The sequence below is a fragment of the Watersipora subatra genome, chromosome 11 (assembly GCF_963576615.1).
Source record: "Watersipora subatra chromosome 11, tzWatSuba1.1, whole genome shotgun sequence".
NCBI classification, from domain to species: domain Eukaryota; kingdom Metazoa; phylum Bryozoa; class Gymnolaemata; order Cheilostomatida; family Watersiporidae; genus Watersipora; species Watersipora subatra.
In genome coordinates, this window is record NC_088718.1 from 15,092,144 (window position 1) to 15,116,029 (window position 23,886).

At 34.7% G+C, this 23,886-nt stretch overlaps 2 protein-coding genes across 2 annotated transcripts; one reads left to right on the forward strand and one right to left on the reverse strand.

Annotated features, from left to right (window-relative positions):
• The first annotated feature begins 7,953 nt into the window (after positions 1-7,953).
• Positions 7,954-11,981, forward strand: LOC137408632 (uncharacterized). Its single transcript, XM_068095223.1, has 4 exons — positions 7,954-8,099; positions 9,336-9,538; positions 9,891-10,013; positions 11,556-11,981. The coding sequence occupies exons 1-4, from the start codon at positions 7,954-7,956 to the stop codon at positions 11,726-11,728; spliced, it is 645 nt and encodes a 214-aa protein (XP_067951324.1). The 3' UTR covers positions 11,729-11,981.
• Positions 11,982-13,415: 1,434 nt separating this feature from the next.
• On the reverse strand, positions 13,416-15,294 carry LOC137408839 (uncharacterized). Its single transcript, XM_068095422.1, has 3 exons — positions 15,137-15,294; positions 14,193-14,315; positions 13,416-13,743 (listed from the first exon to the last, which is right to left on the reverse strand). The coding sequence occupies exons 1-3, from the start codon at positions 15,168-15,170 to the stop codon at positions 13,571-13,573; spliced, it is 330 nt and encodes a 109-aa protein (XP_067951523.1). The 5' UTR covers positions 15,171-15,294; the 3' UTR covers positions 13,416-13,570.
• Positions 15,295-23,886: the final 8,592 nt, after the last annotated feature.

Consider the following 23,886-nt stretch of genomic DNA (forward strand, 5'->3'; position numbering starts at 1 on the left):
CATACAACATTCTATAAGCCTACATACAACATTTCATAAGCCTACATACAACATTCCATAAGCCTACATACAACATTTCATAAGCCTACATACAACATTCCATAAGCCTACATACAAAGTTTCATAAGCCAACATACAACATTCCATAAGCCTACATACAACATTCCATAAGCCTACATATTACATTCCATAAGCCTATATACAGCATTCCATTAACCTACATACAACATTTCATACGCCTACATACAACATTTCATAAACCTACGTACAACCCTTCAATGCCCTACATACAACATTCCATAAGCCTACCTACGATTTTCCATAAGCCTACGTACAACCCTTCAATGCCCTACATACAACATTCCATAAGCCTACCTACAATTTTCCATAAGCCTACATACAACCCTTCAACGCCCTACATACAACATTCCATAAGCCTACCTACAATATTCCATAAGCCTACATACACCATTCCATAAGCCTACATACAACATTCCATAAGCCTACACACAACCCTTTAACGCCCAACATACAACATTTCATAAACCTACAAACAACATTCCGTAAGCCTACATACAACATTCCATAAGCCTACACACAACATTCCATAAGCCTACATACAACATTCCATAAACCTACATACAACAATCCATAAGCCTACATATAACATTCCATAAGCCTATATACAACATTCCATAAGCTTACATATAACATTTCATAAACCTACATACAACGTTTCATAAACCTACATACAAAATTCCATAAGCCTACATACAACATTCCATAAGCCTACATACAACATTCCATAAGCCTACATACAACATTCCATAAGCTTACATACAACATTCCATAAGCTTACATACAACATTCCATAAGCCTACATACAACGTTCCATAAGCCTACATACATCATTCCATAAGCTTACATACAATATTCCATAAGCCTACATACATCATTCCATAAGCCTACATACAACATTCCATAAGCCTACATACAACATTACATAAGCCTACATACAACATTCCATAAGCCTACAAACAACATTCCATAAGCAAAACTTGGTTCTTGTAGATGCAAGCCAACCACAAATAGAGTTGGTCATTTTGACTTATTATATGACAGTAAACGTTACTCTACCAAGAAACTGCAATCTCTTGAATTTGAATGGCATAACTGTTTGAATAAGTTGCCTTCTTGGAATTAATACATTTTATCCATATTCTGTTCAAATTGTAGCTTCAATCACATGAAATGAGTTTTTCACAACTAACTTTGTATCATTACAAAGCATTGGTGTGCCCATATTTTGAGAGAGTTTTATTGGAGCACCAATTTTGAGATGTAATTTATGCTTTGACAGACCTGATGAACTTAGAGAATTTGAAAACATGTTTCAATGATGCGGATGATAAGGATTAGGAGTTGTGTGCACATTGAGCTATCCTGCTATAAGTGTTTCAATGAATATTCACTTGTTACATATTAAGAAAGGTATGGATTTCTACGACAGAGATGATAGCAATGCATTCAGAACTGCTCAATTCGAAATGGGAATGACTGAATGGTGGAAAATTTAAATTGGAGTTGGTGAAGTGCTCCATGCATGGTCAGCAGTTTACGAGTTGCTATATCTGTTTCTTTGATGGCTTCCTCAGTCCACTTTATTATGCCTGCTGGATATCTTATTACTGGCAGTGCGTAGGTATTTATTGCCATATATACATATATAGATATATATATGTAGATATTTATATATACATATTTATATATATATACATTTATAAATTCTCAACCAACCATCTTCGCCACTCGACCACCTTGTGACATCTAAGAATAATTGTGTACATACTTATTACACTTGATAATATATCACCACACGGGGAAATGCCAGCGTAATAGGTGAAGATAACTTTATAAATTTGGTAGTTGAGCTGATAGTTTTTAGAAGTTGGTGTTGTGTTCAATATTGTCGAGATCAAATATGGTGATTTGAGTTTTTCTTCAAGTAAAAGCAGATTTACTAAGTATACCTACAGTTACATATTTTGAAAAGAAAACTCATTAAGTAAAACCATGAAATGACATTGATCTGAAATCGATGTTTCCCATGTTTGTGGAAGAATAAAAACAAATATTCTGGGTATGTTTTTGCAAGAATGTGAAACCTGTTAGACAGGCAGAAAGGAGCAAGTTTGGGGTGATGCAATATGTTTAAGGAACTTCCTGCTATGGCGACATGGCATGCAATCCCTCAACAATTGTTTACTCGGTTCAGGCAACGAATGACCCACAGACATATGGTAATAGCTTCATTTATATAACCAAACTTTTGACACGCATATTAATCATGTAGCGTGTTATTCCAATACTCTGTGGTTGGCTGAGTGATGAATCAGTCAGTTATGTAGGTCCTGACAGTAAATATATGACATTATTTACCTTCTTAGCGTACATGGCTGATTTTATCACAACATATCGGCAGCAAGAAGCTAAAATACTTTTGAAAATATTTGCCAATTTGAAAGAAGAACTAAAAGTGAAGGCATATTTTTGAAAAAGACAATATGGGATAGAGCCTATAAAGTAACAATATTGTTCACAGATGCATGTATGTGTGAACAATCTCTCGAAGATAGGGTATGATGTCTCTCTACGATGAATATGATGAATATTGAATTCTGAGTCAAGCACCCTACCGGCGGCACTACTCAAACACCATTCCACATTTAGGGATAATCATGTACATACTTATTACACCTGATGACCTCTCTTTAGGCTCAGGGAATTGTCAGCATACTAGTTGAAGATAATTTTGTAAATTTCGTAGTTGAGCTGACAATTTTTAGCAAGTGGTGTGTCTAATGTTGTCGAGACCAAATATGGTCATTCTAAACTTTCTTTGAGCAAAAATAGGTAAATACTATACCTATTATTGTTATATATTTTGAAAAAAAATCATTTCATACTACAGTGAAACCATGAAATGACTTTTGGTAGTTTCCTGAGCTGACGTAAAAAGAGGGCAGCGTGATTATAGACACGGCTACTATAGAGGTTGCATGTGTATGCGTTGGTGCATGTAAGAGATTTATTTTACATACTAGCTGCATTACCCGTGTCCGGGAACAGATTTACGTAAAGCAATAGTTTTATTGAGAGTTGTCTTTCATACCGTAAAACAACTCCAAATATGCAATCTACTGAAATTGTTGTGCTGATCTGACTGCATACACATATGCAGTTGTACATGTCACTAATGTTGGAGAGCCCATTGGAGATATGCAATGTGTTTAACAGCTAGTCTACAATGCATCAGTCTCGAACTACTCAAATTGGCACTGTTCTAATTTTGTACACAGAACTGATAATGAAATTGACATGGCTAGGCAAACTGACGCTTTTCAAACTGGCAGTATGGAAGTTTTACATATTTTAAGAAATTCTAGAAAATATTTTGCTGTTGCACTGCTTATCTATCGCCAGCTTTTATTGAATTGAGACTTCTGCATGCTTGAAACACTAATCATGACTCACCAGTTCTTCGTCTATAGCCTGTGTTTTGACATGGTATATACAAACTGTGCAGCAGTAATGCGGTTGTTGATAAAATTTATTATCAATAAAATCTACTATATAAACTACATATATGGCCTCTCGCCTTTTCAACGTAAGGTGTTACATCTGGAGCATTTTTGGACATTCGTCCCATAAAAAAACTCAGCCCTATACTGTGTTGCATGACTGTAGTCAAGCGCGAAGTTTTCTGTCCATACACGGTGCCTGGTAGCAGCTGCTGTAGTTAGTGCATTTCGCTGTTGTCGCCGTTTCATCCGCTCCGAAAAATCAGCTCGGTGAGCAGCTGTTGTAGCTAGTGCATCATGTTCTTGTCGCCGCTGCATCCGCTCGGAGGTTTCTGCACGTCTGGCCGATGTAGCGGCTGCTCTGAGCCGTTTGAGTTACTGCTGGGGTCGGTTTAGTAGTCTCTGCACTTCTAGCGGCTGCAGCATCTATTCTGGCCTGCTCTCGATGTACCCATGTTTGTTTGGCGGTTTCTGCTCTTCTAGCAGCTGCAGCAGCAGTTCCGTTTCATTGTGGGCGTAGCTGCGTTTGTTCTGCAGTTTCTGCTCGTCTTGCTGCTGCTTCGCAAATTCGATCTCTCTCTACGGGAATCAATCTGTTTTTGCGTTTGGGCAGTAGGCTTTTTGGAAGGCATTGTACTGCTTCAAGCATTTCTAACATTGAATGAGATGGTGTGCTTTTTGTAATATACGCTGCTCGCTTTCTTCTCACCGCTGCCTATCGCCAGGCTCGGAGTGCCTGTGCAAGTTCTGTAGTATCTGTAGTTTTCGTAGCTGGAAAAAATGTAAAAGTAACTCAGCTGCGGAAGGAAATGAACATGTTTATTATCACAAACAGTGGCAAATCCAACGTTTTCAACCCTTTCACTGAAGTAGACTCCCTCATGCGTTTTCTATTGTCGACCGCCATAGACACATTTTTGCGACTTTCCCAGCAATTGCTAGTAACTGAATTTTATTATTCGTTGATAACATAACCAACGATTTTTAAAACTTGTATGAAGTGACAGTGTTGTCCAAAGATTTCTCTATAAAATTAGTCTAAAATTTAATTTTAAATCTTTGTTTGAGAATTTCCAACTTAACCACTTCGGGTGCATGCACCGCTATAGCGGCTTCGAGTATATTCTTCTCAAGTTCATTAGCCAGTTTTTAGGCTTTGTGTAGTTGCATGACTCATCCATCTACGTATATTTAGAGCCTGCTTACAGTTACACTCTATCTACAAAGCTAAGCATGACCTTCAGACATGTTTGCAGACATCGGACTGGTCAAACAGCTATGGTCAAATGAAAGAATTTCGAGTAATTTGCGTTCAAAGTTCAACATCTCGATCAGTTAGAAACAACGCATAGTAGCTAGTAGTTGATGAGTGTAGGCTTCAATTCAGCGATAAAAATGGCAGACTTCCAATAGAGTGGTGACAAAGATAAGTTAACAGCTATGGAAGAGACTGTAGATTGCATTGTATACACAGTGTGTTTTAATTGTTTGTTATTATATATAGTTTTATACATTTTCATGCTACCCTTATTAGTCAAAAATGTTCGTAGAACACGAATTTTAATAAAACCGCTATTTCATGCTACTTTCAATATTTATTATTTTTAATTTTTGAAATAAAGATAGTACGATCAGATACAAAATTTTCTTTGCTTTCCAAAAGTATAGGTGTTCTATGTAAAAATGTGAGTGCTTCTACGGTTAACATGACTTTTGTTGACCCATGTCATAATCTGTAGAGCATCATGATTTAATTGTACCTGAACGCGAAATTGGATTATACAATTGTACCCGAAGTGGTTAAAAACAACCATTTTTGTGTAAGTTTTGAAAATGCCATCAAGTTAGAAAACAATTACTTATGTTGATGGCATAGCTGATTCAGATTTTTGTGATTACACATATAATTAAAATAGCAATAGCAGTAATAGCAATAACATAGTAAATAGCAATAACATACAACAATACTAACCTTTTCGATGTAGAAATTTAGTAGGTAAAACGCAGTAGCAGTACCCGTGCAAGTTCTGTAGTAGCTGTAGTACTCGTAGCTGGAAAAGAATAAAAGTAACTCAGAACGAAGTGAACATGTTTACTATCACAAACAGTGGCAAATCCAACGTTTCCAACCCTCTCACTGAAGTAGACTCATTTATGCGTTTTCTATGGTCGACTGCCGTAGACACATTTTGCAATTTTACCAGCAATTGCTAGTAACTGAATTTTATTATTCGTTGATAACATAACCAACGGTCTTTAAGACTTTTATAGTAGTGACAGTGTTGTCCAAAGAATTCTCTATAAAATTAGCTTAAATTTTAATTTTAAATCTTCGTTCGAGAATCTCTAACTTAAAAACGAAGATTTTTTGTGCGAGTTCATTAAATGCGTCCGAGTTAAAAAACAAATAACTACTTATGTTGATGACACATGACAGATAATTAAAATGCACAAAATATAGATACAACGATTTTTTGTATAGCAGTGCTTGTTAACATGTTGGCAAAATGAAATATATAATCAAAACAAACAGTATAGATGGAGTTTGAAATTGAAAAAATATCGTATACATAATAAGCAATATCGGCAAAATGGCTGGCAGTAGGCCGATAGCTAAATTTGTACACGAACGCAAGTGAAAGGTTTATGTAGTGGAAGTGTGGCAATTCATAGACAATACAACATTGATTAAGAAATACCTACCTTTTTATGTAGAAATGTAGTAGGTGAGAACTGCGTTTTCCCGTGACCGCAAGAAATCAACGTTCGTGTGACCTTCGCGGTACACGTTGGCAGTAAATATTAATCGCATGTAAATTGCTATTCATTAATTTATTTTATTTAATGATTAGTACATTTGTATAGCTGTATAGGCTGCCAAACTCATAACGGTGCTTGTTAACATGGCAGCAAATTTGCTGTTTCAAACGTGCCAGTGTCGTTGGGCGCCGTAAAGAGGCGCGCGCTAACCGGAGATGACGTGTTTTTGTGTAAAACCGATGAATAGGTTATGTATAGAGGCGTGTACTAACCGGAGATTCTCGTTAATGCGCCCTAGATACTTAGTAGCGGCTAATAGTCCGAAAAGTACGGTACTCTATAAAGCGGACAGACAGATACACAGATAGATAGACAGACAACGATTGTCGTTTATATAGTAGATTACATGTATGTGTATTTATTTTACGTATTTATCTTTCCTTGGCACGAGGCACTTACTGTAGCATTACATTATATGCTTTATCTCTTGTTGTGTAGGGTAATGCTAGTGTAGCGTCGTGTGTTGCGTTGTGTCATGCGTAAAGCTGTTCTCACAACGGGGTTAGTGTTGCCAAAGGTTTCATAAAAGTAGCAAATAATACAAATTTTCAAACCGATAAGAATCATACCTAAATTTCTGTTATTTTATTCGGAACACTTGTGACACGTTATATAGCAACAGAAAGTTCATAGACTGAAACATATGTTGGTAAATGTAGTATGATGGTGTCATGGAATAGGAAAAAAACTATAATTTCTGGTAAAGCATTTTGAAATTTGATGTAAGGGACCCTTTAGTATAAGATATCACTTCACAAGTACGTATATCATGTAAGTGTGTATAAGTACATACATGTAAGTACATGTAAATTTGTATGGCATGTAAGTACATATAGCATGTAAGTGCGTATAGCGTGTAAGTGTGTATAGCATGTAAGTACATATAGTGTGTAAGTGCGTATAGTGTGTAAGTACATATATATAGCATGTAAGTGTGTATAGCATGTAAGTGCGTATAGCATGTAAGTGCGTATAGCGGATAAGTGCGTATAGTGTGTAAGTGCGTACCCCATGTAAGTGCGCTTTCTTGATTTCTGAATGAAAGTTCAATTACATTCAATATATGTGATAATATTATTATCACCAAGAGTACTCCAGCAGTTCGGCTGGCCTTGAAAGATCATCAGGCATAATAATGAACTTTGTAATCTTTGAAGCAAATGCTGACACAGTCGATTGGAGCCGGTAGTTAAAGCACATCAAGTAGATTAATATTGTTTCAACTTATTCAGGTTCTTCAATATCTTGGCTTTCAAATGAGCCATTGTTTGGCATGGTGAGACAGACATTGGTTAGTGTTTATCCTTTGTTTTTTTTGTGACGTCATTCTATCATTGTCTGCCATCTTTATGGACAACCTTTATCATTAAAAACACGAAGCTTCTGCGATTAATTATTGCAAACAATGCTTTTTATAGCAAATTTTTTATTTTAGTATCAACACAACGCTGAAAAATACTATTAATCAAGAGAATGACGATAGTTTTCTCCAAAAATGGTGGCTTTTTGTGGACAAGCGCATGTGCAAACGGGGTGATGATGTAAAAAACTGATGGATAGGATTTCCCCAGAGCTCTACCATAAAGATGTTCAATGGTATAAGCTCGCAAGTTGTGGCATCACAATTTTCATATTCGGTGTTGTGTGCTCTTACCGCTTATTTATCAACTACGATAATGAGGCAAGTGGCACGCGAAGGTAGGACAACTCCAGAGAAACAATGAAGATTACAAAGGAATGTGTCATTAGCTCTCCAAGTACAGATTATTTTTATAATAAATAGCTCAGATTCCAAGCACCATATGATGTGTCCCGATGCTATTATATACTAGCCCACTATTTTTATTGTGATGTTGAGGATCACGAATGAAGCTAATTAATTTCAAGCATTACGAGATCTCGCAAGAGTGCAATCTACATATAGTCCTAGGGCCACGCCACTGCAGGTCACAATTTAATCGATGTAATTTCATTACTCTTATCAACGACAGTATATCTATTAAAGTATAATCATATTTAGAAAGCGATACGAATTATATAAAACGATGTGATAATAATTGCTATGAATGTTTAAAATGAACGAAAGGATGAAAAAAGCAAACTCTAATAATTACCCAAAATCTATTTACCCAAAACATGTGTTTGTATTGGTCGGGCGTTAGCACGATCCCCGGGCATTGTTGATTATTTAGAATCCTAGTTTATTATTAGCGGCCCCTGGGTTTAAGAGCACCGATTGTCACAAAAAAGCGCAGTCTCAATGGCAGTGAAAGGGATCAACGACCTAAGGCTAAATGCTAATTATGACATCACATTGTGGGAACCACAACCAAGTGTTTGTTATTGCAGGACATACTTTTGACACCCTGTTTTTTATAGCTCTATTATTCTTTGTGTATTGAATATAGGCTCATTCGAAAGCCAAGACTCAGAAGTACTGAAATGTGTGATAAAAGTACTGATATAGTTGATGTGCTCTATAAGTGAATGTCTAGCAAGCTGAAAGTCATGAGTTCAAATCCTGTCAAAAGCAATATTTTTCTAACCTTTCAACGTGGCTTATGTACACATGCTTAACAAGTGTACATGGCTATTGTTATATCAAAGATTCTTCTTCAAAAATTTTTAAAATATTTTTATTTGGTTTACGTCACAGATATATACATAAGCATGGCCTATTCCGATCATTACATACACTTGGCATCAAAATAAATCAAAATGCAACATTTTATGCTCAAAGACAGGCCCAGAGAAATATTCACAACATATTTGGCTTATCATTCCAAATGCAAACTAACTATTTAGGCTGATAGTAGGCGCAAAAAAATCTTACGGCATGAAAGGAAGGAATTGCTCCACACTTCATTTGGCAACATTACCATAAATGCATACGCAGCTACTTTTGTCTTCAGCTCATTGAGCACTCTCTATCAGGCAGCAAAGCAGCAGGTCAGTGCAACCCGCTAGACACCAACAGTTCAACCCACTAGACACTATCAGTGCAACCCACGAGACACCATCAGTTCAACCCACTAGACACCATCAGTTCAACCCACTAGACACTATCAGTGCAACCCACCTGGCAGCATTGAGTCAGCACGACATGAAAGCGGTTATGATGTTTATTATTATCTCAGGTAAACTCTTTGTTTTGGCATAGCACTTGGGTGTTTTCTAATGCCGCTCTTTTATTTACCAAGTTTACTGAGAAACTTGCAAAGATTTTAGTAGAGTTTGCAAAAAAATTTTGGTATTATTTTATTATTTGTGATTGCTTCTGATGTTTGAGTTGATCTGGCTGCCAGGATGCTTTAAAATTAAAATCTACAAAACTTGATCATGGTTAAATCGTTCAGAAGCTATACATAGACATATGTACATACGTATATACTACATGAAGACACTGGTATTTTTTGTGTTGTTAGCGGTGTTTATAGGTTTAGAAAACAAATATATTTTAATTACTGAATTCGCTGGTGTTTGTTACAGCGCTGATCAGCCAGTTAGATGCGATTAGATGTTATTCATGCGCAACTTGCAGCAAACCAACTGGAGTGACAAACTGCGGAGAAAATGTCATGGGATGCACTAAGGTTGATGTGAATGGAGTTGGTAGAAAGTCCATCTATATATATATAAATCTGAGTCTTTGTGTGTACTTTAGTTTGTTCAGCTATTAAAATCTCTGAACTGAAAGCTAGCTGCGTGCTAGGTTTGAACTCTTGGAGATTGCAACCTCAAGGTTCAAACCACACATTTAACCCCTGAGCTATACAATCCTTAGTATTCTTTCACTCTTATCATAAACACATGCTAAATTTGCACTTTTGATTATTAACTAATACGAATTTTTGAATTTATTATCTTTTGAAATCATTTAAAAACTAGTTTTTGCTACCATCACCTATTTTGTTAATTTGTAATTTTTAAATGTGCTATTTCAATTTCAACTGCGTCGCTACACTTCTATTTCCAGTTTTTCGTTCAATTGCTAAATCGGTAAAGGCTAATCATTTTCACGCAGACATCTGTATTATGGAGTAAGAATAGCTTCTACATTCTCTCTCCGTTTGGTCAGACAATGTACCAGACAAAGACAGTCTGATATCTCAGTTTTACAGTTGTACCTGTATTGAGCGGTACCAATATCATCGTATTCAAAGTTTTGAAGGATAGCTCCTGGTGGAACGGTAACCTTTTTTTATGCGCACACTTATATGCAAGAATTGCTATTATTAATTCAACATATTCAGGATTTTTATTTTGTTTGTTCAGTTTGTAGTAATTGTAACGTTACCAAATCATCTTTTATTGTAATCGTAGCAAAACAGACGTAATTTTGCTGTTCCATGCTAATTATTTCACATTAGCATTTAAACACTTTTCTAGTTTTTATAGTATTTCTTAATTTATTTGACCTGCACAAAATATTTTTCTCATGATATAAAGTTTGAAAGTTGCAGTTGTTTGACAAAACTGGTAAACTTTTACAGTTGTTTTATTTCTTTCTCTTTATTTATTTAAAATTTATATATATATATATAATATGTATGTATATTAATATATATAATATATATATAACTTAATATATACAATTTATATATATAATATATATATAAATATAATATAATATAATAATATATATATAATATATATAATTATATATATATATATAATTATATATATATATTATTATATATATATTATATTTATATATATATTATATATATATAATATAAATTTTTGACTAATGATATTAAAGTTTATCCTAAAAAACAAAATTTGGCTCATTAAACATTATTTGTTAATCATATAAAACAATATAATTCTGTTAACTTATACTATCTTTATATTAACACATGTTATAAGCCCTGTTAACATATCCTGCTAGCTCTATATTAGCAGATATTATAGTTATGCTATCATACAGGGCTGTCTCTATATTAACATAATTATGGTTATTGTACAAAATTGCAGATATCACCATGTCACGTATATGCATATCACATGGATGTTTTAATGTTTCATTGATTTAGAGCTTCAAGGATTTAAAACAACGCTAATTAAATGTACCTTAGATGTACATTAACTACAGTATTTTTAGTTATACAAAATTTAATTTAGTCTATAATTAGATATATGATGGTTTTGCAGTTGGCAGAAGCTGTGGTACAAGCTGCTATGCTGGCTGCCAGGCAGAAAAAAGTGGATGGATGGAAATGATTACATGCAGCTGTGAAGGAGATCTGTGCAATGCTGCCGAGACAGTCACCATCTCATTCTTTGTTTTTGCGGCAGCTTTTCTCGCTGCCAGACTGTACAACTAGTCAATCTTATAAGATTCTGCCAGACATCTTTCACTCAGTGTTTGTGACAGCAGCTAAGTTCTGATTGCCCTTTTGAAGTTTGTATTATCTATTCACTCATTAGTCACTAAAAAGTTTATTTTATTATTTTGTTTTTAGTTTTCATGTCATTTTGCACATTTATGAAACAACTTTCATATTTGTATCATAGAACTTTGCATCTCAAATCATTGTTTATTAATATTATGGCATTCCAATAAATGTTTTTGTTACTTGCTTCGCATTTGCTAGACTCTGGTTAACCCTCAGCAGAAATGGCTTCCTGCATATCCAGCAGAAATAGGAGTTGTTTGACCTTTGTGGCTTCACTTCTGCAATTTGTTTTACCGATAAATAAATTTGGTTCAAATGGGCTTACAGATATAAGAGACAACCAATTAGTCAGAATACAAACTCTATAGAATATTATTATTGAGAAGACAACTACCAGAATTCAGAAAACTAGTGCAAAACATAGATTAGGTAGGTACAAGTGCATACAATGTATATCACTATGTTTCTATGAACTACTGAGAGTGTGAGTTAGCAAAATGAACAACTTTCTTTTAAACCAGCTGACCTACAAGATAACTTGTCTGCTATGTTGTCCGCTACAAATCAACCAGTTTGCTTAGCCTTCGAATCAGCTGCTATAACCGGAGGCTTTGTTTTATGTGTGATGTCTATACTGCATTCCTTTGTTATAACCCAAACTGTGTGATCAATCTTGAGGTGACGAGTGGATGATACACCTGTCACCGGAATAGTCACCTCAAGAATCACCTGAAGAGTCACCTCAAGAGTGCAGTAGTACAAAACAGACCTTTCGTGTCCTGTCGTGACTCCAGAGAGAGACATCAACATAGACAAATATAAGTAATGTTAACCTATTCCAAAGCTCTCTCAAATATCAGTGCAGCTCCAACCTATAATGTTGTCCACTACTAGTAGCACATTTAGCCTATGCTCCACTAATTAACCTTTAACTTACAGCATAGTATTTGTGTATGACTTGATTATCCTAGGCTTTTCATCCTTCAATTTTTCCACAAAGTACAATTTGATCTTGTAATGAAATTACATTTTCGTTAAAAGGTTTAGTTGAATGTATTACCGTTGACCTAGGTTGTTGCCACATAATGGTGTTGCTACATAATGGTGTTCCTATGTAATGGCCATTTTGCTAACTCCAGTATTAGTGAGTGTCTCATAGTCTTTTTTCTGAGTTGATAAAATTCTATGAATGCTGGTAAAGCATTTGTTATGAGTTTGTCGTGAGTTTGTCGTGAGTTTGTCGTTAGTTTGTGTTGAATTTGTCGCGCGTTTGGCGTTGAATTAGTCATTAGTCGTTGAATGTATGCAAAGTATTGGTAAAACAAAACAGTTGGAATGGCACCTTGTTGATGATCTATCAAAAATACATCTATAGTTTTTGGTGCTTGAACAAAATTCTATCTCTTGCATGACGTTATTTCCAAAGCTATGCTCAAACAAGCAGTAACTCAAACATACACCAAGCATAGCTACGCTGAAATTCACCGAAACCAGTTGCTCAAATAGGGAGTTTTCCTCTCATTAATTATTATTTCTACACTTTTTTTAAATAATGAGCAACCAATTCAAACTGACAATGAGGAACCTGATTGTGGCTTACAATGAAGACAAAAAAAGCAAGATCAACTTGTATTCTTCTTGAAAATAGAAAAGAATTCTGAAAAAATGTTGTAAGTGTTATATTTCAAATTGTTTGAAAACTTTAGGTATTCACAAGTCTACAAAATAGAAAGCAGTTAATAGAAACAGAAAACATATTTTTGTAAAGTTCTAGCTGGAAAGCTTGGCAGCAATGAGTGGCGCTAGGAGAGCGAGGAAGGAAACAGCGGAAGTTGAGGCGCTGTTGCAGTTCGCTCCTTCACAGTAGCATGACGTTGTCTTGACACCAAGAAGTTTTACGCTGGTGCAGCCTTTTTTACCGGTACCACCACAGCTTCTTCCAACTGCAATCAAAATAGTTTTATATTTTTAATAGCAATAACGATAATGCTAAGGATGATACTATTTATTACAATAAGAGCAGTGTCCGTCTGTCTGTCCGTCTGTCCGTCTGTCCGTCTGTCCATCTGTTCGCATCCACTGTTGGAGGCTGAGAAAATTATTCCTTTGCACAGAATTTGAACACTTGATTTTCACCATGGTAGATCAACACTCTAACACTGCACCAACCAAACACTAATATTTTTGATTCCATGGAAACATTAAAAATGCTTCACATTTTTAGGGTAACTTTTTTTAATTGAAAAGCATTCCTTGCTTGCATCTTATCAATAAAACTTATTTTAAAATGAATAATGGTTGTTCATTTTGAAAATTACTCATTTGTGTACACGTATCTGTGAACACCGTTTTAAAATATAAACTTGAAAATTAATTAAAAGAGTTGTCTTACCAACGCCATTGAGATCTACTTTGGTGCATCCAGTAACATCGTTCCCGCAGTCAAATTCTCCAGACGGCTCAGAGCAGTCAGCGCAAACGTAGCAAGTGACAGCCTCGGAATATGTCACCATAGCTGAATAGGAAAGATAATACATACTATTACATATTATACATTGATATATAATACTACATATATTATAACATTTAATATGATAATATAGTATATATTATAATATAATAATATAGAACAATGTATAATATAATAATATATAATACAAAGTCAAACCAATGATTTGTGTTGTAATTGTGTCAAAGTATAAATGTACATTTTAAATGCTATCATTTTATGTATGAAAACTCTATAGTTAAAATAAATTTATTTTTTCCGGTTTAGTTTATTTTTTATATTTAGTTGTTTACATAGATTTAATATATTAAAACATTATAATCTTGTGATCTACGGAACCGCTTAAGTGACTTACAGTTTATTCATATGAGAATATTTGCTTTGATACAAGATGGTTTCAACATACAAAACATCTCTCTGAAAGAACAAACTTGGTACATAAAAATTTAACTGCATTGTCTAATATGTGGCTTTTGCTGTGAAAAAAATGTCAAATTTATATAGAAGTTTTTGTTTTTAAGCTACCAAATTTTTGTTCAACATCTAAAGAGTTGTACTCTCAGCAACAGAGTGATGTGCATAGAGTGATGCAAATGTATCTCTATTGTCTCGTTTTAGTTACTGACATTTTATGACAATACAAATAAACAAACACAGTTTTATGAAAATATGTTCAACTATCTGATACTCAGTATTCTTATTGATGCTCTTGTCAACCAACTACTGTTGACAAGATTTCTTTACAGAGAGTTAAAGATATCGAAAATGATTAGCATAAAAAAGATTATTACTTTACCTGAAACAATAAGAAAAGATTATTACTTTACCTGCAACAATAAGAAAAGCTAGAACTGCCTTCATGCTGAAATGCTTCGTTTGCTAAAAAAGACGTATTAGCAGAACAATAAGGAGAATGATGGGCTGTGAAGTGACCAGCCGCTTATATTTGACTGTGGGCGGAGTTATGTGATATTCTTAAAATAGAAATGACTCATTTTATTCTCCGCCCCGCTTCCGAACGGACCAATCTTACGACATTATACTCTGCACTTTTATTCTAATGACTGTTAACTATTTATGCACTTTGTTTATAACAAATCAGCAAGAGTAACCATGGCAACGGCGTTGCCATGGTATAAAATCAAAAGCTGTCTAGCTTCTAAGAGATCATATCTATTTTTGGAAAACAGGGTGTTAACTTAATAATGTCACATTCCGTCATGATACCAGATCAAAGGGAGCAAAGAAAACATGGAATTTTTTGATATTTTCATTCTCGAGGAAACAAGATGTACCCAAACTAATACATTAAGTATTTTACCTCAACTTGTAATAAGTGAGAGTTTTAAACGGCAAAAACCACTTGAATTCAACCTTTTGAGATCGTTGTATTATGAGATTTGCTAGGCTCAGGCTATATTGGCGTCAGAGCTGAAAGTAATACATGTGGTCTTGGCAACAAAGCTGGTGGATAAAGCTATTAGGTAAAGCTATTGGGTAAAGCTATTGGGTAAAGCTGGTGGGTAAAGCTGTAGTATTAAGGCGTATTGGCAGTATATAAGAAAGGGGAACGAAAGACAGATTTTTTCTCCTCCTTCTTTGCTTCAGTTCATGTAAGTTTGTTTATTTATACAGCAGGTATAATCAGAAAAGATCAGTTTTCAAAAACTTGATTGTAAGAAGTATTTTTCGCCCTTTAAAGTTCGTGAAAACAGAAATTTTAAACTTCCAATCCTTCAACGCCCTACATACAACATTCCATAAGCCTACAAACAATATTCTATAAGCAAAACATGGTTATTGTAGATGCAAGCCAACCACAAATAGAGTTGGTTATTTTGACTTATTATTTGACAGCAAACGTTACTCAAACAAGAAACTGCAATCTCATGAATTTGAAAGGCACAACTGTTTGATAAGTTGCGCTCTTGGATTTAATACATTTTATCCATATTCTGTTCCAAATTGTAGCTTCAATCACATGACATGAGTTCTTCACAACTAACCTTGTATCATTACAAAGCATTGGTGGGCCCATATTTTGAGAGAGTTTTATTGGAGCACCAATTTCTCGATCTAATTTATCCTGTGGCAGACCTGATGAATTTAGAGAATTTGAAAACATGTTTCTATGTTGTGGATGATGCGGATGATGCGGGTTTGGAGTTGTGTGCACATTGAGTTATCCTGCTATAAGTGTTTCAATGAATATTCACATGTTACATATTAAGAAAGATATGGATTTCTATGCCAGAGATCATAGCAATGCATTCAGAACTGCTCAATTCGAAATGGGAATGGATGAAAGGTGGAAAATTTAAATTGGAATAATTTGCGAGGCATTTATTGCGCATCATTCACAAGTGCTGTTTCCACTTTTTGCAACCGTGAAACATTTGATAAGAGTTTATATGAAGACAAACTTGTTTGACTAGCGAATTCTTGTCACTTTCATCTTGTAGAGAGCGCAACTTGCAGATTAATCTCATTATAAAAACAGAGTGCAGTATTTGAGTGTATCAATAGATTTGTCTCTTTGATTAATTCCTGGAACTCATCAAAACTTCACAATTAATCAATTTAACTGTAACATTTTCTGTGGCTAACATTGCCCTCTGGCAGAGCCATTTTGGTATTGATTCAGTTCTTGATAATCATTCAAACTTTGTTGATGACCTAGATCTTGATAATGTTCAGTAATATCCTGGCCATCAGTTCAGTGTTAGAACTCATCACAATACATGATAAACATACAGTACATGGTAGTTTGCCATCTTGATCCAGAGGCACTTTATCTTCCTTGCATCAACATTTCTTGCAAAATCTGACTTGATGATTCATCTCCAAAATGTTGAAATAATTTGTTTTCAGCAATTTTCTGCAGTATTGCTAATTTTTACAATATAAAAAATTATAATATGAGTTAACCAGCAGGGGTGCTAGGCATTGCCTGACAATGAAGTCACACTTTTCAAGGGTGAATGTTACAGCCGTTTCACTTTTCCATTTTTGCTCCACAATCTGGTTCATGCAGTTGGTTCATGTAACACTCAATCTATGGACTCTTATAGTTGGTTCAGAATTGTCACTTTGACCAATATCATTTGAAAAAGCCTATAAAAGTCATGCGCTATCGCCAATGGAAATAAATAAATCACGCTATTCGTAATCGTGAATTACGATCACTAAAATGGCTCGCATTGACAGGCAGTCGTTGATGTTTGGCAAAGATTTTACAAGATTTGACAACTAAAAACTTTTCCGACGTATCCGCAATCCTTCGTCGATGCCGTTGACCTTGGTCATTGACCTTGAGGCATCTCTATTAAGTTTAACTTGCCCAAGAATTTTACATGCCATTTATCAGATCTCAAAGTCTAAGAGCCTAGATTTTTATAATGAACAAACTAACTAACATACAAATCCATAAACTTCAAAAAAGATATATGGAACATATATACATAAGATTTATATAGAAAGTGATATATATAAAGATATATATCGAGATTAATTAGGTCACATTGTTCACATTCTCAAAAACTAGAAAGCCTATTGGAAATTATAAAAAAACAGTTCAAACTTTACTATAATAAAAGCTGTGATCATCTGTCCATCCATTTATCTGTTTGTTCGGTCATATGTATGTTTTTCTTTCCATCTGTCTGTTTGCCCGTCCATCTGTTTGTCTTTTCGTCAATCTGTTTGTCTGTCCCTCTGTCTGTCTGTCCCTCTGTCTGTGTGGCTATTTGAAGCCACGCTAAAAGCATTAGGAAAATAGACTGCACTACACAGGTATTGGTTTTGGATATTTAAATTCCCAACCAACCACCTTATCATCTTCGCCACCCGACCACCTTGTGACATCTAAGAATAATTGTGTACATACTTATTACACATAATAATATATCACCGTACGGGAAATGCCAACGTAATAGGTGACGATAACTTTATAAACTTGGTAGTTGAGCTGATAGTTTTTAGAAGTTGGTGTTGCGTTCAATATTGTCGAGACCAAATATGGTCATTCGAGTTTTTCTTCAAGTAAAGACAGATATAGATAATATACCTACAATTACATATTTTGAAAAGAAAACTCATTTAGTGAAACCATAAGATGACATAGATCTAAAATCAATGTTTGTCGTGTTTGTGGAAGAATAAAAACAAATATTTTGGCTATGTTTATGCAGGAATGTGAAACCTTTTAGACAGGAAAAAAGGAGAGAGTTTGGGGTGATGCAATATGATTAAGAAACTTCCTGCTATGGCAACATGGCATGCAATCACTCAACAATTGTTTACTCGGTTTAGGCAATGAACGACCCACAGACATATGGTAATAGCTTCATTTATATAACCAAACTTTTGACCCGCATATCAATCATGTAGCATGCTTTTCCAATATTCTGTGATTGGCTGAGTGATGAATCAGCCAGTTATATAGGCCACGACAGTAAATATATGACATTCGCTTTCTTAGCGTACATGGCTGATTTTATCACACCATATCGGCAGCAAGAAGCTAGAATACTTTTTAATTATTTACCAATTTGAAAGAAGAACTAAAAGTTAAAGCATATTTTAAAAAAGACCAAATGAGATACAACCTAAATATAAGGCAACAATATTGTTCACAGATGCATGTATGTGTGAACAGTCTCTCGAAGATAGGGTATGACGTCTCTCTATGATGAATATGATGAATATTGAATTCTGAGTCAAGCACCCTACCAGCGGCACTACTCAAACACCATTCCATATTTAGGGATAATTATGTACATACTTATTACACCTGATGACCTCTCACGGCTCAGGGAATTGTCAGCATACTAGTTGAAGATAATTTTGCAAAATTTGTAGTTGGCTGACAATTTTTCGTAAGTGTTGTGTCTAATGTTGTCGAGACCAAATATGGTCATTCTAAACTTTCTTCGAGCAAAAATAAGTAGATACTATACCTATAGTTAAATATTTTGAAAAAAAATCATTTCATTCTACAGTGAAACCATTAAATGACCTTTGGTAATTTCCTGAGCTGACATAAAAAGAGGGCAGCGTGATTATAGACATGGCTACTATAGAGGTTGCATGTGTATGCGTTGGGGCATGTAAGAGATTTATTTTACATATTTTGTGTATTTATTTTACATATTTATTGTTCCTTTGCATGAGCTATTTGGCATTGCATGATACGCTTTATCTTTTTATGTGTAGGGTAGTGCTTGTGTAGCGTGGTGTGTTGCGTTGTGTCATGCGTAAAGCTGTTCTCACAACATGGTTAGTGTTGCCGAAGGTTTCATAAAAGTAGCAAAAAGTACTAATTTTCAAACCGATTGGAATCACACCTAAATATCTGTATTTTACTCGAAACGCTTGTGACATGCATTAATTTTTAGTTTCACTAATTCAGATGTTGACTCCATGCAAAGATCTTATTTGTGTGAATTCTATCAGTACCTAGTTCTGCACTCTACTCACCCCCTTAAAAAGTGGCACAGTACATATTTGTTAATACTGTAAGCGTGTGTTAATACTTTGACGATGCCTGATGTTTTTTAAAGGACAAAGGTCGTTTTCCATAGATTTGAATTCTGTCCTTCCAATGGTTTCATGCTAGTATTGCTACATAGACAGCAAAAGAGGTCAATGAGAATATCGCTGCGTTGATGTATGTATATAGAAGATTCGCTTCACATTAGCAATCATCAGCAAAATGATTTTAGTTACATGCCAAAAAATAGAGGAAGACAGAAATTAGTAATTATTTAATGAGTTGAACAAAAGTGTTTTAAAAGTTGGTAATCTAATAGTATTTTGAAGGAGTCAGGATAGTGAATTGAGGTTATAGTAACAGAAAGTTCATAAACTGTAACATATGGTGGTAGATGTACTATGTCGGTGTCACGGAATAGAAAACGATGTTTGTCATACACGTATGTGTGGAAGGATAAATACAAATATTCTGAACATAGTTTATGCAGGACTTTGAAACCTGTTAGACGGGCAAAAAGGAGCATATTGGGATAAGGTAATAATTATGATCAAGGAACTTCCTGCTATGGCAACATGGCATGCAATCCCTCAACAATTGTTTACTAGTGTTAGGCAATGAATGACCCACAGACATATGGTAATAGCTTCATTTATAATATAACAAAACTTTTGACTAGCATATTAATCATGTAGCATGCTTTTCCAATACTCTGTGATTGGCTGAGTGATAAATCAGTCAGTTATGTAGGTCCTGGCAGTAAATATATGGCATTATTCACCTTTCTTAGCGTGCATGGCTGATTTTATCACAACATATCAGCAGCAAGAAGCTAGAATACTTTTTAATTATTTACCAATTTGAAAGAAGAACTAAAAGTGAAGGCATATTTTAGAAATAGACAAAATGAGATAAAACCTAAATATAAAGAAACAATATTATTCACAGACGCATGTATGTGTGAACAGTCTCTCGAAGATAGGGTATGACGTCTGCTTAGCTTACTGCAAGCAGAGGCTGTACATGTTGTTAAGAGCATCGGTGTACAAACAATGGTTCTTTGATTGGCTGGACATGTCTGAGATCATTGGCAAGAAAACCTCGATGATTGAGGTATTTTTACGCACCAAATATGGCTAACAGACTTTTTAACAGACTTTTGTATGATCTCTATTTATATTAGTATATTTTGCTCTTTTTAAATATTTAATGATTAGATAAGTCAATTGTGAATAGCTGAAATAAGTATTTATTGAAAAATAATGACGTTTTTGATTGTTTTCTGATCACTGTCTCACTCAGTCAAAACCACCGTAACGCCATGGAAAACTCTGGGAAATCCTTTTCGTGAATGCTATATGATCTCTGAATGAGATCCGCAGTTTCGCATGAGTGAGATAGTGATCAGAAAACAACCAAAAACGTCATTATTTTTCAATAATTACTTATCTCAGCTATTCGCAATTGACTTATTTAGCCATTAAATATTTAAAAATAGCAAAATATACTAATATAAATAGAGATCATACAAAAGTCTGTTAAAAAGTCTGTAAGCCATTTTCGGTGCGGAAACATATCTGGATGATTGGAGACACCCGATTGCCCTAGTGCAGTTCAAGGTTGGATGTTATTCCTGTCACCACTAGGGGCCCTTTTTTGGTAATTCAACCCAACCTGCTGTTTAATATTCCAGCATGCTTGACCCCTAGGCCACAGTAATCAAGTTGCTGTATAAACCCAAGCACACCTAAATGATACTGTTTGGAAATACACGTATGTGTATCACAGCTAACATTGCGCTCTGACAACGTAGCCATGTGCAGTAATAATTGTTGTCCTACCAACAGAGCTACGCTTAGGAGTAAGTATTGCGCAGGCACCTTTAAAAGCCTATATAAACAAACGCGTATATAAATAGCATCATTGTATATCATATTATATAATATTATCTTATAATATATTATGTTAGATTTCTGCTATATTTTTTTAATATTGCCTAATGCTTTTCAAAATGACAGGCCACCAAGCTGTATTAATCTGTACCGCTTGGTGTTATATCGTAATATACCGTATCACAATGAATACTACTTATGCATGTATATCATAAATAATATGACATGCTACACCCTATTATATTATATACCACGTTATATAATGCTATGTTAGATTATAGTATATTATGTCTAATTTTCTTTTAGTATATAATGTTATGTTTTATTATTGTATATAATATAATTATATATAATATAAGTTCATACATTTTATGTAGTATATATATTATGCATATTATATATGATATATATGCAATTTATTCAATAAGGCATTATATAACATAATGTATAACATATTTTATATTATACATAATGTAATATATTGTGCCGTATAATATTAAATCATATACTACTATAGTATATCATATCACATTATATTGTGCTTTATTGCCATATATTAGGTATATTATGCATCATTATATGATATTATGCCCAAGTATACCTCACTTAATATCACACCATGCTATAATGTTATTACCAGCAAGATGAAGTTTCTTTGGGAAAGTCAACGAAAGGCTTCAGATGCACGCTGCCATATCGTTTAACGTTATCCAGATGACCTAAATTCAAAACAGATCAGACTTTTGTCACTGGCTAAGGAAGGAGGAACAGCGGCAAAGCCTCCGCATTTGCGAAACTGGTTACGAAATGACTAAATATGTTATTTACAAATAGCAATTCCCTGCAAAACAATTAGCAGCAGTTGGCATGACCGCTTAGGGAAAGGAGCCTAGTCGATGATAAAAGCAGACTGTGACTATAGCCCTGTAGCCTACTATTTAACCCTTTGACTGTCATATAAATTGCTGCACCATGTGCTTCGGTACCACTTTTTTTTTCGCTGAAAGACACAAAGTTTTGTTTTGGCTCTAAGTCTGTTATCGGATCTATTTAGCTCAAATTAGCAACATATCGTTGGAAGCCTTTCATCGACAGAATATGATCGGTACTATTTGTCTTGAGAGACCTTTTAGCAAACCAGATGATTAAGAGTACAGAGAAGCTTGTTTTTCTAAATGAAAAGTTTCGGATCATTGACTTTTGCAAGACATAATTTTTTTATTGATAAGCTCATCAATTAGCTTACCAAGAAAAATAGTGTTTCTTTTTAACATTTCATAGATGTATAGAGATTTACTGCGTGATGGAACTTGGGTTAAGGGAGCTGTCACAAAGATTTGAAAGTTTTAATAATATTTAAAAAGTGTGTGGAACATAGCGATCAAATGCATGCTATTTTGCCGTTATCCATTTCTTTTTACCAATATTAATTCAATACTCGTCCTAACTGTCTCGAACTCCTGCATAAGCAATCTAGATATTTTTTCACTGTAAATATATCGGGTCGGTGAATATTTTGCAAAATTATTATGTTCATTCACCAGTCATCAAGTTTCATCGATTCTGAGTCACTGCAGATTTGCGCAAATGTCACTCGGTTCACATAAAAATTTGTGCAGAAATGCGAAATTGGCAGTCAATAGATTACAACTGGTTTGCACTACTATATCACTTATAAGTAGAATCTATACAATACGTTATAACCAAAACGCTTTGGTGATCGTCTGGAATAACAATGTTCAAGCTATCGCTAACCCACCTGTGTTTACATCAGCAAATAGTCGATGGTATAGTGTTCTCATTATACGATGTAGAAACAGAAACGATGAAATACTAGTCCCCCAGCGACTGTCATGAAAGGAAATATAGATCAAGCAACTTCCAACAGTCAATTACCTTCCCTGAAGTGGTGCACATTCCCCAGACAAACATGCCCAGGGGATGCTCGGCAAACTATCGAAAGAGTTTGACGACTGCTATCTTTCTCGCCGTATCGGCATTGCCTCGACAATAGTTGTACATCGTCGACGAATAATCGCAGTAAGGATAACGCGGTCATACAGCGATATACGTAGTGTAAACCAGCCTTTACTCGTCCTGCAGTGAATAACTTACCATTTTTGTAAAAAACTTCTATCAAACTCTGTTTAAGATAGTCTAAAATTCGTTGGACAAATCTAACTGCTAAAATGTT

Bases quoted from the DNA above. Each gene is read 5' to 3' on its own strand.
- LOC137408839 (XM_068095422.1), bottom strand. From the start codon at position 15,170: ATGAAGGCAGTTCTAGCTTTTCTTATTGTTGCAG. The intron at 14,316-15,136 runs GTAAAGTAATAA...TTTCCTATTCAG, and splicing joins AGCTTTTCTTATTGTTGCAG to CTATGGTGACATATTCCGAG. The intron at 13,744-14,192 runs GTAAGACAACTC...TTTTGATTGCAG, and splicing joins AGTAGATCTCAATGGCGTTG to TTGGAAGAAGCTGTGGTGGT.
- LOC137408632 (XM_068095223.1), top strand. From the start codon at position 7,954: ATGGATAGGATTTCCCCAGAGCTCTACCATAAAGATGTTCAATGGTAT. The intron at 8,100-9,335 runs GTAGGACAACTC...ACTCTCTATCAG, and splicing joins GAGGCAAGTGGCACGCGAAG to GCAGCAAAGCAGCAGGTCAG. The intron at 9,539-9,890 runs GTAAACTCTTTG...TGTTTGTTACAG, and splicing joins GATGTTTATTATTATCTCAG to CGCTGATCAGCCAGTTAGAT.